The following is a 19,144-nucleotide window of genomic DNA, read 5'->3' on the forward strand; positions in this document are numbered from 1 at the left end:
CCTTTGTGACGCTTTCTCTCCAATAGTAATTTTTAACCTCTGTTGCTCCCCGTGACTTTGCCTTCTCTCCGAACCTTCATTCCCCCTTCATCTCTGATTTTTCACGCGTCTGAAATGCTCCCTCAGCTTTTCTAAAGATCTCTGTTCTCTTTGGCTGAATTCCACTCCACGAGAAGCCACCTGGTTGGGGGCTCTACTCTCTTCCCCTTGCAGTCTGTGAGCTTATGCATGTAAATAGGTTCAGTGCAAGATGGCTTTTTAAATTGTCTCCATTAACCCTCAGGATGCACATTTTCGTTCTACCCAACTCTAGCTCATGAATATCTGATCTTTTCCCTACCCAAGCTCTTTCATTTGTTCCTTACTTTCTCAATCAAGCAATCCATAACATTTAAATGGCTCCCCCACCATCTAATAATAATAAGCCATCTAATATGCCACCTCTTTCCCATAAGGCACTGCTGCATATGTAGTCTAACCCCAGTTCATTTTTATAAAGCTCTTCATTTCTGCTGCAAATTCATGTTCCACTTGTACCATACGAATTAACTTTTCATACCACTTCTGTCAGTAAAGAATCATTCTCCTATCTGCTAATATACACATCTTCCACAGTCTTACAGCAAATGTTTTTAAAAGGTGTCTAGCTTTCTTCTCTGGTGTTTTCCCTTTTCTTTTTCATGTCCTATCAGCCCTTTGCTTCACCCAGTAGTGCCCATCTTTAAAATTTTGATTAAATTTCTGTAGTTCGTGATACACTATCTGGATAGGCAGAAAACTCTAGAAGATCTTTTTTTATCTAAAATATATCACTGGGGAGGGAAATGGCAGAATTGTTAATTTTTTTGATGACCTTTTATTTTTATAATGGCTTAATCTACATAATTATTGATGGTAATATATCCTTTTCCAAAGATGGGTGCAAGGATTCCCTATGAAGGAATTGGCTTTTATCAACAACACCACAATTTGCTACCCTTGTGGGAATTTTTTAATTTTTTTAAATATTGAAAAAGAGAGAAAGACTGTTCTACAGTGTATGAATGGAAACGTGGGTGCTGTGGCAACTAATATTCCTTTCGAAGTGGTGGCTTTTTCAGATCGGAAGTTTAAGCCCTCCATCTACATATACAACTACCCTGCACTGACCAAAAGGGCAAAATTAAAAGGTATTCCTATGAGACTTGTTTATTCTGAAATTGAAAAAAGTATCCTAAAAACCTGACAACTTGAGCTGTTCTTTGAACAAATGAAAGCTTTCAAAAATATGTCCTTAGAGATAAGATCTAGACATTAAGAATTGTACTAATTAGTGAACTGGAAAAGTCGGTCTTGTGCTCAATTAGAATGCCTTTTTCAGAGTGGTGGTATTTTGTTATGATTTATTGAAATTTTACTTGTATTGCTATTTGTATAGCTATACAAAATCCCTGGTAAAAAGAAATAGGTGAAGTCATACAGCATGAAAATGACTCATCTCCACAAATAACTAATGTTCTTTTCCCCTATGGCTGTCAAAGGCCAGAGCCTTTGAATAGCCTTTCTTCCACCTTCTTTCTCTTTGAAGAAAAGACTTGAATCCCAAAGAGGGTTCAGGGGCTTTAGGATATTCTACACTGTAGTTCAAATATATCTACATCTATCTATACAACATAGTTCAGATACAAGGAGGTTTTAGTAGGGTAGCTTAGGAGCCTAACCATAACTTATGGCATAATTTCTATGGGAGAAAAAAATTCCTTACACTCGGCTTAAAAAGAAACATGGAATATACCTTATTCTTAAGTTATGACCTAGCTATACTGTACTCATTTTTAAATGATCTACTTGTATGTAATTTGGTTATATGGCAAAATACATTTTCAAGCATTTGAGAGCTTATGTCTTTTTTCAACCATTAATCAATATTGAGATATGTCTTTAAAATAGCAGAAATTCATTTCACACAAATAAGATGTTATGAACTAGTAATAAATTTCATATCACTTTGAAAAAACAGATAATTGTTTATTTGCTTAAAGCCAAAAACAAAATTTTCAAGTTCAAAGACGTATTTCAGTATCCAATAATCACAAGACAATTCAATTTACTATTCTTTTTCAGATGGAGTAAAACTAAATGTTCATAGCAAATGGTCTCCTTATTTATTCATATTTAGAAATATCTACATCTTTTAAATAAAAAGAGAACTGAATCTAGAATATTTGTGTTATTAATACATAGGTCTTCTAACAATATTTGGTAAATTTATTGTTCAAAGATTAATTTTTTTATAAATGCAGCTAATTTCTCTTTCTAGACCAAAGTATGACTATGAGGACCTTGTTTTATGAAAAAATATTATTACACTGAAGTATTATAATATCCAACAAATATGAAAATTTCAGGAGTAAATTTGTATTATAAAATGTGAATAATCCTCTTTGAGGCAGTGAAAAAAGCCCTAGTTTTGAAGTCAAAGGACCTGTTCATAGCCTACCTCTGATTCTTCTGACCTTGGGCAAGTCATTTACCCTCTCAGCATCAGTCTCCTCATCTGCAGTGTGAAGGATTTGGAAGAGACATCTTCTGAAGTCACTTCTAGCATTTGTTCTGTGACCCTATAGGATAGGCATATAGGTTGCATGCTGTGCCTTTCCCCCCACCAAGTACCAGGCACACCCTGCCCCCACTCCCAGGAGAAAGTACTCTCATTGGGCTACTGGGCGGAGAGGTGGGTGATGAGAGAAATGTCCTCAGGTGTGGTAGAGAGGGAGAGTGGAGCAGTTCCTCCCAGTCCCTCTGCCTTTCTAGTAACAAACTGTGGGGGAGGGGTGCAGTTCTGTGTCCATAGAGAGCACTCTTTGTGCCACAGGTTCACCATCACTGATTTATGGTCTTTTATCTTCTGACTCAAACACAACCCTAAAAGAGCAGGAATGGGTCCATAAGTACCATCAAATAGATGTAATTAACTTTGTAACACGGATTCATCATAGTCAAATCTCTTTGGCATTTCCTGTGTCCAAGATAGTAGGCAACTTGACCACAGGAAGAACACAAGAGAATTTCTCCCAAGAGACTTCATCCTGCCCCTACCCAGGAATACAAAAGGAGGGAACTACATTCACAGCTAGAGAAGAAAAGATACCCCAGAATACTTGACTAAATCGGTCTCATTTCTGTTCTACAAAAGAAGACTTCTCTGTTCTCTCCAAGCTTTATAAGGTTTTCCATAGCAGTATGATGGTTAGTTACTAAAAGGCAGTAGGGGGCCTAAATTTTTTCTTTCTTCTTCTTTTTTTTTTTTTTTTGCTTTATATTTGTAGGCTTGAGAGAGAAAGACACAGACAGAGAGATAGTTAGAGAGAAATGGTGTACTTTTTCCTCTTTTGGCTGAAATGGTTGCCTTCCTGGCCCTATAGCTCAATTATACTACCTTCCTTGTTATGCTAAATGGTTACTAACTTAAGAAAAAGCCAGATGACTGCTATATCAGTTTATAAAGCAATTTTTAATTTTTATACAATTTGATATGTTGATAAATGATTCAAAAAACTACTTTAAAATATATCTAACGTGTATTATATATACATATAAATATAATATATGTACTATAAATATATCTTTATGTTCTATGAGATGATGGTGAGAGAATAGAAAAGGAAGACAAAGACATATATATATATATATATATATATATAGAGAGAGAGAGAGAGAGAGAGAGAGAGAAGGAAGATAAGAAATTGAGAAATAGATCAACATAAAAAGAGATGCAGTAACTGTAAAGCCCAGAGATCCTGAAAATGAATGACATGTAGACAAAGACAATATTATTTCCATCCAGCATTGTATTATATTGCTGATAAAGTGTTTTTTTTAAGTTAAGTATTTTTATAGGTAGAGACATAAATGGAGATCCTAGATTTGATCTGAGACTTCAGAAGTTATCTAGTCCAACACCACCTCATGTTACATATGAGGAAACTAAAGATTGAGAGGTTTTATGATTTCCCCATGTTCACACAACTAATAAATGTTAAAGGTAGAATTTGAATTCTTCTACTCCATTTGCAGCTTTCTAAACACTATTCCATGCTGCCTCTTCACCTCTTTGTACATGTCCTTGTAAGAATTGCATTTCAATGGTTTGACTAAAATATATGAAGATTATAAATAATTATTGCTCAAAGTTGAGAAGATGACTTGAGCTGAAGGTGACTCCTAAGGCCCACCTTCGATAAGCTGACTTCCTTCTTGAAATCCAACTACTTCTTGAGGCCAACTTCCTTCTTGAAGTCCACTTACCTAGTCCCAGAAATTCAGGGCCTTTTATAGTAGATCCTTGTCCCTTCCTCCTTTCACAAGGGCCAATCACAGTTTCCAAATTGTCTAGCACTGCCCAGGGGGTAGTCTCTGTGGGATTCACACCTCTCATCCTCTGAAGGTATCAACTTTTATAAAAGGCTAATGAAGGTCATCCTCTGAAGGTCAATTTCTCATCAAAAGGTTCAGTTTCCTGATTGAATTTGTAAGGGTGTGAATTCTCTAAGTGGTTTCTGAGCTCCTCCACCTAGTTCATGCTTTTGTTGATTCAATCAAAAGATGTGTTAACTCAAAATAGGCAATAGGAATAAAGGATTCTTTTTTCATATCCTTTAGGCATTAGGAAACTAAGCTGATGGTTAAATGTGACCTGAAAGGACTTGTGGGGTCTAAACCCCTTATCTAAAAGTGCCAAAGGAAGCAAGTTATGATTGCTATTTTAATAAAACAAATGTAAATTCAAGATCATTAGAAGAAATTTCCTTATGATTTTTGTGAAGTGTTCCAGATTGGTGAAAAAGAAGTGTTTCGATCATTTGAAATCATCCTAGAAAATAGGTTCTATAAGGATTAGTTATGCATAGAGAACTAGAGAAGGTAACAATATTTTTTGTCACTAGTGTTTATTTTTAAAAATAACTTCTAACATTTTTACTCCTAGAATTATTCTGAGAAAAGGGGAAAATGTAAGTAAAACATGTGATATGAGAGATGTATATAACATGGGAAAAGAAAATTTGAAATTTGAAAAAAAGGAAATGAACTCTATATAATGGTTGATTTGAAGGCATACCTAAAATGGATCTAATTTTCTGCATTAGGGAATGCTCAGTTGGACTACACTTTACTTCAATTTAGTCATTCTGGCATATACCTGGCTAGTTACTCTTCGATTCCTGAACATGAAGTAACACTCTGGTAAGTTTTAGCATTTGACACATTTTTGTATTACTTAGGAAAAACCTTGAAAAAATAGTTTTAAATGATTTTCATTGGTACTTTGAAAAATATATTATTCACTAAAGGAGAGATCCATGAAACTTAGTTCTTCATAAAAAGTTAAAACTATCTTCAGAGAATGAAACAGTATAATCTAGGTTTTAAAGAACCAAAAACATGGACCTCTTAAAGAACTACGTTTTTAGATAGTATTTTAAAATATTTAATGCTTTGTCATTGAAAAGATATGTGGAAAAGCAAAAGTATCAAAAAACACATATTTTAAGTATGGGAGTAATATAATTATTAACAACAAACATTAAACCCTATTAAGTACTGCTCATTGTGTTAACTCTGGATATAATATATATGAATTAGATACATCTGACTCCAAAGAGCTTAAAATCTAAAGGATTTTATTGTCTTCTACAATAGCAAGTTTCCAACAATATTATTTAGCTTTCAGCTCTTATGGTGCTGTGCCAAGTATTTGTGATTCAAACAAAAGAAAAAGCAGTCCTTGGCCTCAAAGAGCTTGCATTTTAGAAGAGGAGAAATATAACTAGTTACATAAAAGGCATTCAGGATAAAGGGAAGTCCATCTGCAAGGAAAGCATTTTTTATCATGATTCTTTTGGGATAAATTTGGATCATTTGTATTGTTGGGAATAGCTGTTATTCATAGTTATTCATTGTAGAGTATTCCTGTCACTCTACATTTTCCTGGTTCTACTCATTTCCTTCTGCTTCAGTTTGTATGAGTCTTTTCATTTCTTATGGTACAATAGTATTCAATTACAAGTATATACTACAACTTAGCCAATCTTTGATTGATTGGTATCCCCTCACTTTCCAAATTTTTGCTCCCCACAAAAAAAAGAGCTGATTTAAATATTTTTCCCCTTCCCCTCCTCCTAGTGCATTCCTTTCTTCTGCCTTAATTTAATTTTTTATATCATCCTATCATGTTCAACCCACACTACTCCCTCTATTTATACTCCTTCTAACTGCCCTAATAAAAAGTTCTTTGGCATTATAAGAATCATTTTCTCATGTAGGGATGTTCACAGTTTAACCTTATAAAAATGTCTTTTGATTCATCTTTACTGTTTATCTTTTTTATGATTCTCTTAAGTCTTGTATTTTCCATTCAGTTTTGGTCTTTTCATCATTGAATATCCATTTTTGCTCTTGAAAGATTATGCTCAGTTTTGCAAGGTAAGTGATTCTTGATTGAAGACCTAGCTCCTTTGTCCTCTGGAATATCATATTCCAGGCCCTCCTATCCTTTAATGTAGAAGCCTTTAAGTCTTGTGTTATCCTGATTGCAGTTCCACAATATTTGAATTGTTTCTTTTTTGGCTGCTTGCAATGTTTTCTCCTTGACCTGTGACTTTTGGAATTTGGCTATAATATTGCTGGGAATTATCATTTTGGGGTCTCTTTCGGGGGGTGATCAATGGATCCTTTTAATTTCTATTTTGTCCTTGGGTTCTAGACTATTAGGGCAGATTTCCTTGATGATTTCTTAAAAGGTGATATCCAAGCTCTCTCTTTTTTTTTTATCATGGTCTTCAGGTAGTCCAACAATTCTTAAATTATATCTCCTAGATTTATTTTCCAGGTCAGTTGTTTATCCCACATTTCCTTCTATTTTTTTATTCTTTTGGCTTTGTTTCTTGATGTCTCCTGGAGTCATTAGCTTCCACTTGCCCAATCCTAATTTTTAAGACATAATTTTCTTGACTGAGTTTTTTTTTTTTACCACCTTTTCCATTTGGCCAGTTTTAATTGGTAAAGAGTTCTTTTCCTCAGTGAATTTTTGTATCTCTTTTTCCAAAGACCACTCTGTCTTTTAAGTTTTTCCCTTCAGTGCATTTTTGTATGTCTTTTTCCATTTGGCCAATTCTGATTTTTAGTGAGTTCTCTTTTTATGCCTCTTTTGCCAGTTGGCCTATTCTGTTTTTTAAGCTATTTTTTTGTGCCTCCTTTACCAAGCTATTGACTCTTATTTCATGATTTTCCTATATCACTCTCATTTCTTTTCCCAGTTTTTCTTCTATCTCTCTTATTTGATTTTAAAAATTCATTTTCATCTACATTACTTTTGAATTTGAGGGCAATTAATATTTTAGATTTTTAATAATTGAAGGTTTTGGATGCAGCATTATTGACTTTGTTGACTTCTTCCGAATCTACTGTCAACAAAATAATTTTCTATGTTGTTTTTTGTTGTTATTTGCTCATTTTCCTGACTTTTTCTTTTCTTTTAGTTTAAAAAACTCTCTTAAAAGTTGGGCTTTGTAACTGTGGTGATGGGAGCACTGTTCCAAGCCTCAGGTTCTTTGTTCAGATACCTTCAGAACTGGCACTGGGGATCTATCCACTTTCAGTTCTTCCAAGGTAGTATGATGTAAAGAGAATTATGTTTAATACTCTCCCTGCCTGTGCTCTGGCCCGTGAGTAACCCAAGCACTCTTTTACCTCTTGGAACTGTGATCAAGGTCCCTGCCTCTCTGTGGCTGCAAGTGCTAGTGTGTGCTGGTGTCCCTCCTCATCCTACACATGCATCCCAGGGCTGTGACCAGGTTCTGCATATGAGCAATGCAACAAGAGTCTTGTGCCCAGAGCCAGAAAAGAGTCCCTTATCTTCTGAGTGGTTGACTGATCTCTCTGCATCCCCCTTATTATCTGTGGCTGCTGCTTCAGCTAGGCTGAAGCCTGTTGCCTCAGTGGTACCTGACTGGGTGCCCTGGTGTAGTAGATCCCTCATGCTGGCCTTCCAAGTTGTTTTGGTCTGAAAAATTACTTCACTTTGTCTTTTTTGTGGTTATGCTGCTCCAAAATTACTTTATATCATTACTTTTGGGAGGGCAATTTGGTAGAAATCAGATGGATCCCTGTACTTTCTTCCATCTTCCTTTTAAAAAAAAAAAATCTGCATCTAGCTGTTTTACATATCTCTGTCTCTTGATTTATTATCACTCAAAGATTCACTTTCTTATGCTAAATTTTCACTATTTCTTCTCTTTTTTTTTCTCCTATTAATTCTAGCAGTCTCTTTTTCACTATTTCTTCTATCTCCATGTACCAAACTACATACATTATAGGCCTGGCTTCATAATTCTTTCCTAACCATGTCTGAATATTTAGGTTTGGCTCCTGATTTAATATTAAATTGGCTCCTGTTGCATTTGCACTAAATCAGTTGCTTGTTGTGCAGATTTTAGCTTACAATGAGAATAGCAAGTGGAATTTTGCTTTCTGTATCTAGCTTGTGTGGTTTTGTTGTTAACTTCAATTTCTTTTTCAAAAAAGTCTTTAATCAGGTGTCCATTCTTTTGGCAGAAAAAGCATTGTCTAGTTTCTCTCTGCACTGTTTTTGGTTTGTATGTAGGTTTTTGTGTATGTCCTAACAGTGTTTAGTTTCTTGATTTCCTCAATATTCTTGTCTCTTAGATTTTTCTCTATTACTTCTAATTTATCCTTTAAGTCTTGCATTTGTTTACTTTGTTGTGAATGACGTCATGTCATGAAGGTAACTGGTGGTTTCACATAATTCAGTCAGACTCACAGTATCATACTTAGGGAAGTAATGTTTAAAAAACTTTTTCAAGTGAGGTGTGCATCCCTTCAAAAACTGTCTCCTCACATGAGTTATAGACTCTTCAGTATTTGCCTCTAAGCCCATAATTGATTCAGCCATTTCAGAGAGATGATCTATAAATATGACTGGATGTTCCCCTTTATTTTGCATGAGTTTATCAAATCTTGTCCATGCATTAGGCTTCGAGCAACAGATCTTAATAGCTTGGAGCAAGTCTTCCCTACATTTCCTTTAGTAGGTCATGCTTGTGGGATTTGCAAAATCAAGGTCTTCCCTTTGCTCCTCTGTGGGCCAACTAGTCAGGTTGTTATCTGACCTGGTCTTCTCAATGAATTGGCGATGCTCATGGGGACTAAACAGTTCAGAAAAGAGAAATTCTACATCTTGGAAATCAGGATCAAAGATCCTGAAAGCATGTTTGAGTTCTTTTTGCATCTTAAAAGGCTGATTGATAAATTTTGGAAATCGTTTCTTCAGTGAATCAAGTTCCTGGGTTGTAAACTCTCTATGCACTTTAGATTGTAAGGCACCAGTTATACTTGATAATTTAGTGACCTCCTTTAGTGGAAAAAATTTTTCTGGTTCATTCTCAGACTTCATGTCCTTGTCACTATCATTTCCCTTTTCATTAACCTTTGATTTCTTTGCCTTTCTTTTTCTTTGGGTGCACTATCTGCCTGGTCATTGTTCTTGTCCTTAATCTGATCCTTCATAAATTCCTCAAACATGTTCTTAACATTTTCCAAGTTAGTATCTACCACCATTATCTGTGCTGCCTTTTGGGGGATTACAAATCCATAGATATTCTTCAAATAGGTCAAATAGGTAAAGCTGCCATAGAAATGATGTAAACTTGAGTCAAAATCTGCCATAGTATAATTTCAGTCTGAAATGGCAACTGGAGTATGAACATGGTAGTGTTGCCAATGTAATCCAGAGAATCAAAAATCATGTTGGTCATTTTGCTATAGAGAATGTTATATATCCAAAATCCAGTAATGTCTGCCAGGACAACAACTCCACAGAGAATTTGCTTAAACATTTTTCTGCTGATTCTTAGGGATTGTAAAGTTCAGTCTTTTTAGGGGTGCCAATCTGTAATAGATGATATTTTGGGGGTATATTAGATAGATACTAGATAACTAATGGATCAAGTATCTTCTTTTTGCCTAACCTCTTCCCTTTTGTACCTCCTTCTTCAGAAGCCTTTCAGGCTCCCCTCCCCCCTTCTTCAGTCTCCCTCAAATCACTCAGTGTGAGCTGTGAGGTTTCAATGAAATAGTTCTTAATCTTCTTTGTCAAAAAAGGGGAAGACAGGACAAGGGTGGAGGATAAGGTAAGAGGGATAGGGTTTTCCCTATTATCTACAGTGAGTCTTATGTTGGAGGATATTGAGAGAAATGGCAATTCAGTCACTAGCATGAAACAGAGCGAGTCAGAGAGATATATGAGAACTACTGTCCTTTTATGCCTTCAAATCAGCCAGGCCACCTCCAATTTGATTATCCCAAGTCTCAGAGATAAAAAACCAGCTTCTTCCTTCAGGTCAGCCAGTCCAAAGACCTTTTCAAACCAATCAAGCAGTTGGCTCTTGCCTCCAACTGTTTCCCAGTCACATTCCAAATGGAATCTTCATTTGACTGACAAATGATCCATCTCCAGCTTCTGTCCTTTGCAAACATGCCTCTACCACATCATGTAATTAGTCCTAATATCTATGTATTAGAAAATACTTTTATGACATAACATGAGTATAATTTTGTTTTGATGGGTGATACATTACAAAGAACATTGGGTCAGGAGTCAGAAAGTTCTGAATTCAAATCCAGAATTACATACTTATTAGCTGTATGATGCTGGGCGAATCACAAATGGTGGTTTACTTCAGTTTCCTTAATTGTAACATGGAAAAAATATATCACTTACCTCCCAGGGTGATTGTGAGGATAAATTGATGTAATAATTGTGCCTGGCACATAATAAGTACTATATAAATGGTAGCTATAATAATCATTATTGTTATTTCACAAAATGACTTTTTATTCTTTTAAGGAATTGGGAAACAAAGGTTATTTTGTGTAGAAGATCAGAACCAGGTGTAGAAATAAAACAGATGACTTTTAACCCCAAAAACTGGCGCCAGCTGTGTTTATCCAGTGAAGATTATATGGCTATATGGAATATTGAAAGATGTGACAAGGATCATTATTTAAAACCAAAGTAAGTAACATGAAAATAAAACATAATTTCTTTGTGGCAATATAGACTGAGCCTCATCATTGTCAGTGATTTCCAATATTATATAGTGATGCTTCCCTTCATAGGTGCCATATCCACTCAAACATTTCATTAAAAATATTTTTTATTTTAACATTCATTTTTATATCTCTAAATTTTTATTTCAATTAATTAGAGAATGAACAAATCCATGAATTGAGAATGCAATTTAAAAAAACTAGAAAAAGAACAAATTACTAACCTTCAATTAGACACCAAATCAGTAATCCTAAAAATCGAAGGGGAGATTAATAAAACTGAATGTAAGACAAACCTTGAATTAAAAAAAAAAACTAGTTGTTTCTATGAAAAAAAAAACAAAATAGAAATACCATTGGTTAACACAATTTTTAAAAAAGGAATAAAGAAAATCAAATCACCAGTATAAAAAAAGAAAAGGGAGAATATACCACTAGTGAAGACAAAATCAAAGTAATTATTTGGAGTTATTTTGCCTAATTCTATGCCAACAAATTTAATAATTTATGTGAAATGGAAGAATACTTACAAAAGTATAAATTGCCCAAACTATCAAAGTAGGAAATAGAATATATAAATAGCTATTTTAGAAAAAGAAATTGAATAGGTCATAAATGATATTCCTAAGAACAAAGCATCCGGACCATATGGATTTACAACTGCGTTCTTTCAAAAAAAAAAAATTTCAATATAAAATAAATTATTTGGATTAATGGTCAAAGAAAGTCCTACCAAATTCCTTTTGTAAAGCAAATATGGTGCTGATGTCTTTATAAACTAGGAAGAAAGCATAAAGAAAATTATAAACTAACTTCATTAATGAATATGGATGCAAATATTCTAAATAAAATAGTAGGTAGGAGACTATAATAATATATCACAAAGTTTATACACTGCAATCAAGCAGGATTTATGCCACACATTCAGGAATGGTTTAATATAAGGAAAAGTATTAACATAATTGATTATATCAACATCAAAAGTTACAAAAAACAATTATATTAACAGATTCTGAAACAGGCTTTGACAAAGTACAAAGCTCATTTCTATTAAAAACATTGGAAAGCATAGGTATAAATAGATTTTTTTCTTAAAATGATAAGAAGCATCTAAACCCATTCAGGTTGAAATAAGGATGATCATTATCACCAATATTATACAATACTGTGTTAGAAATACCAGCACTAGCAATAAGAGAAGAAAAAGAAATTAAAGGAATCAGAATGGGCAAAGAAGTAATAAAACTATCTCTTTTTGCAGATGTTATATATGAAAAAGCCTAGAGATTTAACTAAAAAGTTAGCTGAAATGATACTTTTAGCAAACTAACAGGATATAAAACAAATCCACATAAATTATCAGCAATTTTATATATCACTAAAAAAGCCCTGCAAGAAGAGATAGGAACAAATACCCCATTTAAAATAACCATAGCCAGAGTAAAAATACTTGGGAGTATGCCTGCCAAAACAAACCTAGAAACTACATGCACATAAGTATAAAACACTTTTTACACAAATAAAGTCAGATTTAAATAAAAAAATATTAATTGTTCTTGGGTGGGCAGAGCCAATATAATTAAAATGACAATCCTACCTAAATTAATCTACTTATTCATGCCATTCCAATTAAATTACCAAAAAATTATTTTGGGGAGCTAGAAAAATAATAAAATTCATTTGGAAGAACAAAAGGTCTAGAATATCTAAGAAATTAGTGAAAAAATATAAAGAAAGGAGGTCTAGCAGTACCAGATATATACTAGATTATAAGGCAGCAATGATCAAAACTATCTGCTTATCTGCTGTTGGCTAAGAATAGAAAAGTTGATGAGTGAAATAGAACAGACATACAACAAACAGTAGTAAAAGATTAAAGTAAGTTTGTGTTTAACAAAAGTAAAGACCTAAGCTTTCAGGATAAGAATTTGCTATTTGGTAAAACTTTGTTGGGAAAACTTGAAAGCATTTTGGCAGAAACTAGGTACAGACTAATAATTTATACCATTTACCAATAAAAATTCAAAATGAATTCATAACCTAAACTTACTAGAAGACATAAGCAAATTAGAAGCACACAAAACACTTTATCACATCAGATTAATAGATAGGAGAACACATGAATAACCAAGAGATAGAGAGCATCCTGAAAAGTAAAAGGATAACTTTGACTGCGTTAAATTAAAAATAGTTTGTGGCCAAGATTAGAAGAAAAGCACAAAATTGGGGGAGACATTTTATAGACAACTTCTCAGAGGTTGCATATGTAAAATATATAATTTGTCAAATTTTTAAGAATATGAGCCATTCCCCAGTTGAAAAATGGTCAAAATATATGAACAAATAGATTTTGGATGAAGCAATTAAAACTACATATAGTCATATTAAAAAATGTTCCAAATCATGTCTGATTAGAGAAATGCAAATAACTCTTAATATATTATCTCATATCTATTGGACTAGCTAAAATGGCAAAAAAGAAAAATGACAGATGTTGGAGGGGCTGTGGAAAGATGGAGAGACTAAAATAATATTGGTAGAACTGTGAACTGATGTAATCATCCTGAAGAACAATTTGGAACTCTGCCCAGGCTATAAAACTATGTAGACTCTTTGACACAGGAATACACTATTAGGTCTGTTTCCCAAGGAAATCTGGGTAAAAGGAAGAGAACCTATATGGGGTCACCAGTAGTAGACCCCACCACTGAAATAAACTCAGAAACTCAGAGTATAAGATAGCAGTTTATTCTTTTGTGAAAGGGACACTCCCCAGTTTGGGATACTTAAGGAAGGCCAAAGTATTGAATTTGAAAAGTCAATTTATAAAGTCTTCCAATCATAGAAAACCTTCCCCCTCCCCACCTCTATTCTCTCCTCCTATCCTTCCAAACTTTGTTTAGCTCAGTCTCCAGGAGATAACAGGAGCCTACTTTGACACCTCCAAAAGATAAGAGAGTTGCTGGGTTGTGAATTACCTTTGGATGGAGCATCTTTGTCTTCAGAAGGAACTACTCAACCCCTGAAGGTCTTTTGAAATTTAAAGTGGACAGGCCAAAGATTTTGCTTTTAGAGAAGGGAGTTTTCTTATCCTAAAAGGTCTAAAGGAAAATATTAACTTCTATAAAATATTGGGGTGCAGGCTAAAAAAAAGCTTAAAGAAACACTTCTTATGAGAATGACAGATTATATCCCACTCAAACCTATACGTTCTAAAAGATTTATAGCCTCTCTTTTCATGATTGCAAAGGACTGGAAATTGAGGGGTTGCCCATCACTTGGAGAGCGACTAAACAAGTTGTGGTACTTGATTATGATGGAATACTACTGTGACATAAAAAATGATGAGCAAATTAATTAAAAACAAACAAACAAATATGGAAAGACCTACATGAAATTACAAAGAGCAAAAGTAAATGTCTATCTCCAAAGAAAGAACTGATAAAAGGAAAATGCATGACATAATTTATACATATATGTATATATATATATATACACAAATATATCTGTCAAATGATGCCTTTTCTAGTGTGGGGAGGGGAGAGAGAAAGGAAGGGAGATATTTGGAAACTTTAATGTAATAAACACATTTAAAATTAAAAATATTTTTGTATTGGGTTACATAAATGATTGTTGTCCATTAATATCCTGACTACTTTAATGTTTCTGTTTCTTTAGGCAAATAAATATGCCTTCAGAGGATGGTACTTTTTCAAAAGAGTATGAGGGAATCCTCTCCCAAGATATCAAAGATCCTTTCTATGGACCTGTGTTACCAGTTGCTGCCATTGCTGGGCTAGTTGGTTTAGAAGCAGAAAATTTCAAGGTATTTGCAACCACATTCTCTTCTCAATAATCCAATCCATACTACTTGATTTAAAGGTGGTCTCATTTTGAAACTTAACTGGGCAATTGGGTTGAAAGGAAACAATCAAATATGGGTTATTAATAGGACACAGGAAATGCCTCTTCTCATTTCTCTCTATCTTGTTAAATGCAGTTCAATCTGGTTCAACAAAAATTTGTGAAGTCTGTCTAATCAGTTCTTTATTATTTTTCTTAAATCATTCTGTGAAATGGGGATAATAACCATTTATCTTATGGGTCTTTTCTGAGGCATAAATTAAATAATGGTTATCAGTGTGCTTTGAAAGCCATAAAACACCATATAAATATCAGTCATTATTTACTGGTTTGGGTTTTAGAAGTATATTCTGTGGCTTAAGAATAGAAAAAAACAGATCTTTAATTTTCTTTAGTAGTTGATGTTTCATTGAGAGTATAATTCATTGGGCCTGAAGCTTTATCAAAGAAATTTTATTTATGCATAATGCTAATGTAATTTTGGATTTTTAAAAATACCTTAATAACTAGTTCAACTTATTTTAAACATTTATCTTTTGGGAGTGGAGGCTTAACTGCTATAAAATATTACTTTAAAATATATCTCTTTTTCTTAGGTCTTCAAAAATAACCATATTTTTTACCTTTATAAAATATATATTTTCCTGAGTTTTTGGCCAGTGCTTCTTTTTTTATAAAAATTATTTATTTTTCCCCCAACTAATTGTAAAAACAAATTTTTAAACATTTAAAAAACTTTTGAGTTCCAAATTCTCTGCCCCCTTCTTACATTCTCTCTCTTCCATACCTCCCCTCTTCCTGAGATGCATTTGGGGAATAGATTTTACATGCGCAATCAAGTAAAACATTTTTTCCATATCAGTCATTTTGTGGAAGATATATTAAACAAAAAAGGAAAAAGTGAAATATGGCAATTTTTGTGTGCATTTAGACTCCATCATCATCAGTTCTTTCTCTGAAGTCATATGCCATTTTTTAGTGAGAGAATCTGGGATTGTGTTGGATCACTGGGCTGCGAGAATCACTGATCATTCACAGTTGTTAATTAAAAAACATTTCTGTCACTATGTACAATGTTTTTCTAGTCCAGCTCACTTCACTTTTCATCAGTTCATGTAATTTTCCCCAGGTTTCTCCAAAATTATCCTGCCTATCTTTCTTATAGCACAATAATATCCCATTAAAATCAAATACCACAACTTGCTCAACCTTTCTCCAATTGATGGACAACCCCTCAAATTCCAATTCTTTGCTACTACAAAAAAGAACTGCAATAAAAAGCCTATGCTTCTTAATTGTGAATACAGTGGATTCCAGTCTCACATCATCTTTTCTTCTTCTTGAGAAGTCTCCTGTGATCCTGAAGTATGCCCCTTGGTAAGCAATTTCTGTCCTTCTTCTGGCATCTCATATATTTTGCCTACAATCCCAACATATCTCTCTCACCTCTTGGAGACTCATCCCTCACAAAAGGAGGAAAAAGAGAAAAAAATGGTTTTATAAATCTAACCAGCATTATAAGAAAAGTATGCTACTATATGTAATATTCCAAGCCCATTCTTCTCTACTCCAATGGAATTATTTTCTCATATCTCTTCTTCTGTGCCAAGATTGTTCCTTGTAATTTTGTAATATTCAGTTTTGATTGTTTTGTTGTTTTATTTTTGATTTACATGGCAATAGTATATTATATGCATATTTCCTAGTTTTTCTTATTCACATTGTATCAGTTCATTTGTCTTTATATGCTTCTCCATATTTACCATGACTATTTTTTACATCATGTTAATATTCAACTATATTAACACACTACAATTTGTTTAGTATTTCTTAGTTAACAGGCATCTATTATGCTTTCCATTTTTTATTGCAAAAAGAGCTGCTATAAATATCCTTGAACATGTAGGTCCTTTACCTCTTTCTTTGATCTCTTTGGGATACCAACCTAGTATTGGAATTCCTGGGTCAGTAAAAACTTATCCCCTTTGGGCATAGTTCTAAATTGCTCTCCAGAATGGTTGGGCCAGTTCACAAGTCCACCAACAGTGCATCACTGTCCCAATTATTCTACATCTCCTCTAGCATTTGACAGTTTTCTTTTCTGTTATGTTGGCCAATCCAACAGGTATGAGGTGATACCTCCTAGCTTTTAATTTTCATTTCTCTAATCAATAATGAGGGGCAAGTAGGTGGCACAAAAGATAGAGTAGCAGTCAGGAAGATTTGAGTTCAAATCTGATCTCAGACATTGGCTTACTGTGTCACCCTGGGCAAGTTACCTAATTTCTATTTGCCTCCATTCCTCATCTGTAAATAGGGATACACTGAAAAAGGAAATGGCAAAACACTCCAGTTTCTTTGCCAAGAAAACCACATGGACAAAAATTCATGAAGTCAGGTAGAATCAGACACAACTGAATGATTGAACAACAGCATTACATAGAGCATTTCTTCATAGGACTATTTGATTTCTTCTCAAAACTGCTAGTTCATATCCTTTGACCATTCACTAATTGGGGTTTAAATTAATATCCAATACTTCAAGTATTATGTTTATAAAGTTTATTATCTGACAAAATAGAACCACATGACTAAGTTTTCTACCTGCTCAAAAATCCTGGCTCCACCAAAGCTGCAACAGGAAGAAAAAAAAGACAGACAGACCTCCACCCAATTTATATCTTGTCTATGTCAGCATGTAACAACAGGAAGTGAGTGGGATTCTGGCAATCGTAGTTTTTCTGGGGATCATAGTTTTTATGGTAACAGATTCTAATTACACAGGGTAGTTAATACCTTTTTTTAGTTGACTCAGTTCCCTATATATTTGAAAAATGATTTTTTTATCAGAGAAACTTGCTGTAAACTTTGTTTCTCAGTTTCCTGCTTTTCTCCTTGTCTTGGCTGCATTTATTGTGTTTGGGCAAAACTTTTTAATATAATATAATCAATATCCCCTCTATCTCTTATTTGACCATAAATCCTTCCCTTATTCATAGATCTCACAGATAAAAGATTCCATGTTCCTCTCATTTGCTTATATCATCCTCATTACCTAAATTATGTACCCATTTTATACTCATCTTTGTAGGTGTTGAGAGATATTGATCCATGTCTAGTTTCCACCAAACTCTTTTCCATCAATTTTTGTCAGATAGTTCAAGCCCCACAGCTTGGATCTTTGGATTTATCAAATTCAAAATTAATGTGATTATTTATTACTACCATCTATTCCATTGATCCACCATTCTATTTCTCAGCTAGAATCAGATTGTTTTGATGATTACTACTTTGCAGTATAATGTAAAATCACTGTTAGGTTGCCTTTATTCACATTTTCCCCACTATTTTGATAGTCTTGACCCTTTTTTTTCCTAGCTCTGCAAAATAATTATTTGACAATGTGATTGACAAGTTAATTTAGGAAGCAGTTAGGTTGCTCAGAGTATTGAGCCTGGAGTTCAAATATGATTTTAGACTCTTATTAGCTGTGTGACCTGGGCAAGTCACTTAACCTATTTGCCTTAATTCAGTGGAAAAGGAAATGGCAACTGACTCCAGTATTTTTGCTAAGAAAACCCCATGGACAGTATAGCCCATTGAATCACAAAGTTAGACATGAATGAATAACAACGATAAATTAGTTTACATAGATTTTTGTCATTTTTATTATTATTGACTCAGTCCACCAAAAACAACTATTTTATGTTGTCTACAGTTATTTTAAATGAAATTTCTTTTTCTAACTTTTTTGGCTTGTTTTTATTGGTAATATTTAGAAGTGCTGATAATTTATGTGGGATTTTTTAATATCTTGCTACCTTGCTAAAGGTGTTCATTGATTCAACCAACTTTTTTAGTTAATTTTCTAGGATTCTCCAAGTATACCATTAAAGATAGTTTGTTTCTTCATTGTCAATTATTTCTCATTCTTTAATTTATTGTCTTATTGCTATAGTTTGCATTTGGTAAAACAGGACTAAAACAGTAATGAACATCCTTGCGTCATCCCTGATCTTATTGGGAAGACTTCTAGTTTATCCTCATTTGATACTATCCTTTTAAGAAGTTTCTAATGTTTTAAAAAATAAGAATAAATGTTGTATTTTGTCAAAAGTTTTTCTACCTCTACTGAGATAATCATGATTTTTTTATTGATATGGTTAATTATGAT

At 33.7% G+C, this 19,144-nt stretch overlaps 2 protein-coding genes across 7 annotated transcripts in view; one reads left to right on the plus strand and one right to left on the minus strand.

Moving 5' to 3' along the window:
- LOC100022188 (glutathione S-transferase omega-1-like) overlaps positions 1 to 19,144 on the minus strand; it is a 193,371-nt gene that overhangs the window by 13,675 nt on the left and 160,552 nt on the right. The window contains exon 1 of one of the 3 annotated variants that reach the window (XM_056804400.1): positions 2,480 to 2,500. The exons of the other annotated variants lie outside the window; for them this stretch is intronic. The gene's annotated coding sequence lies outside the window, so the exon portion shown is untranslated. Of the gene's footprint in view, positions 1 to 2,479; positions 2,501 to 19,144 lie in introns of those variants that run through there. 3 annotated transcript variants of the gene reach the window in all.
- Positions 1 to 19,144, plus strand: part of LOC100028437 (cilia- and flagella-associated protein 43) — a 161,116-nt gene that overhangs the window by 1,160 nt on the left and 140,812 nt on the right. For all 4 annotated transcript variants that reach the window (XM_007479064.2, XM_007479059.2, XM_007479056.3 and 1 more), the window contains exons 2-5: positions 916 to 1,169; positions 5,127 to 5,223; positions 10,904 to 11,071; positions 14,785 to 14,932. In XM_007479064.2, the coding sequence (XP_007479126.1) occupies positions 916 to 1,169; positions 5,127 to 5,223; positions 10,904 to 11,071; positions 14,785 to 14,932 (667 nt within the window). The remainder of the gene's footprint in view (positions 1 to 915; positions 1,170 to 5,126; positions 5,224 to 10,903; positions 11,072 to 14,784; positions 14,933 to 19,144) is intronic.

Source organism: Monodelphis domestica, chromosome 1, assembly GCF_027887165.1.
Source record: "Monodelphis domestica isolate mMonDom1 chromosome 1, mMonDom1.pri, whole genome shotgun sequence".
In the NCBI taxonomy this organism is placed as follows: domain Eukaryota; kingdom Metazoa; phylum Chordata; class Mammalia; order Didelphimorphia; family Didelphidae; genus Monodelphis; species Monodelphis domestica.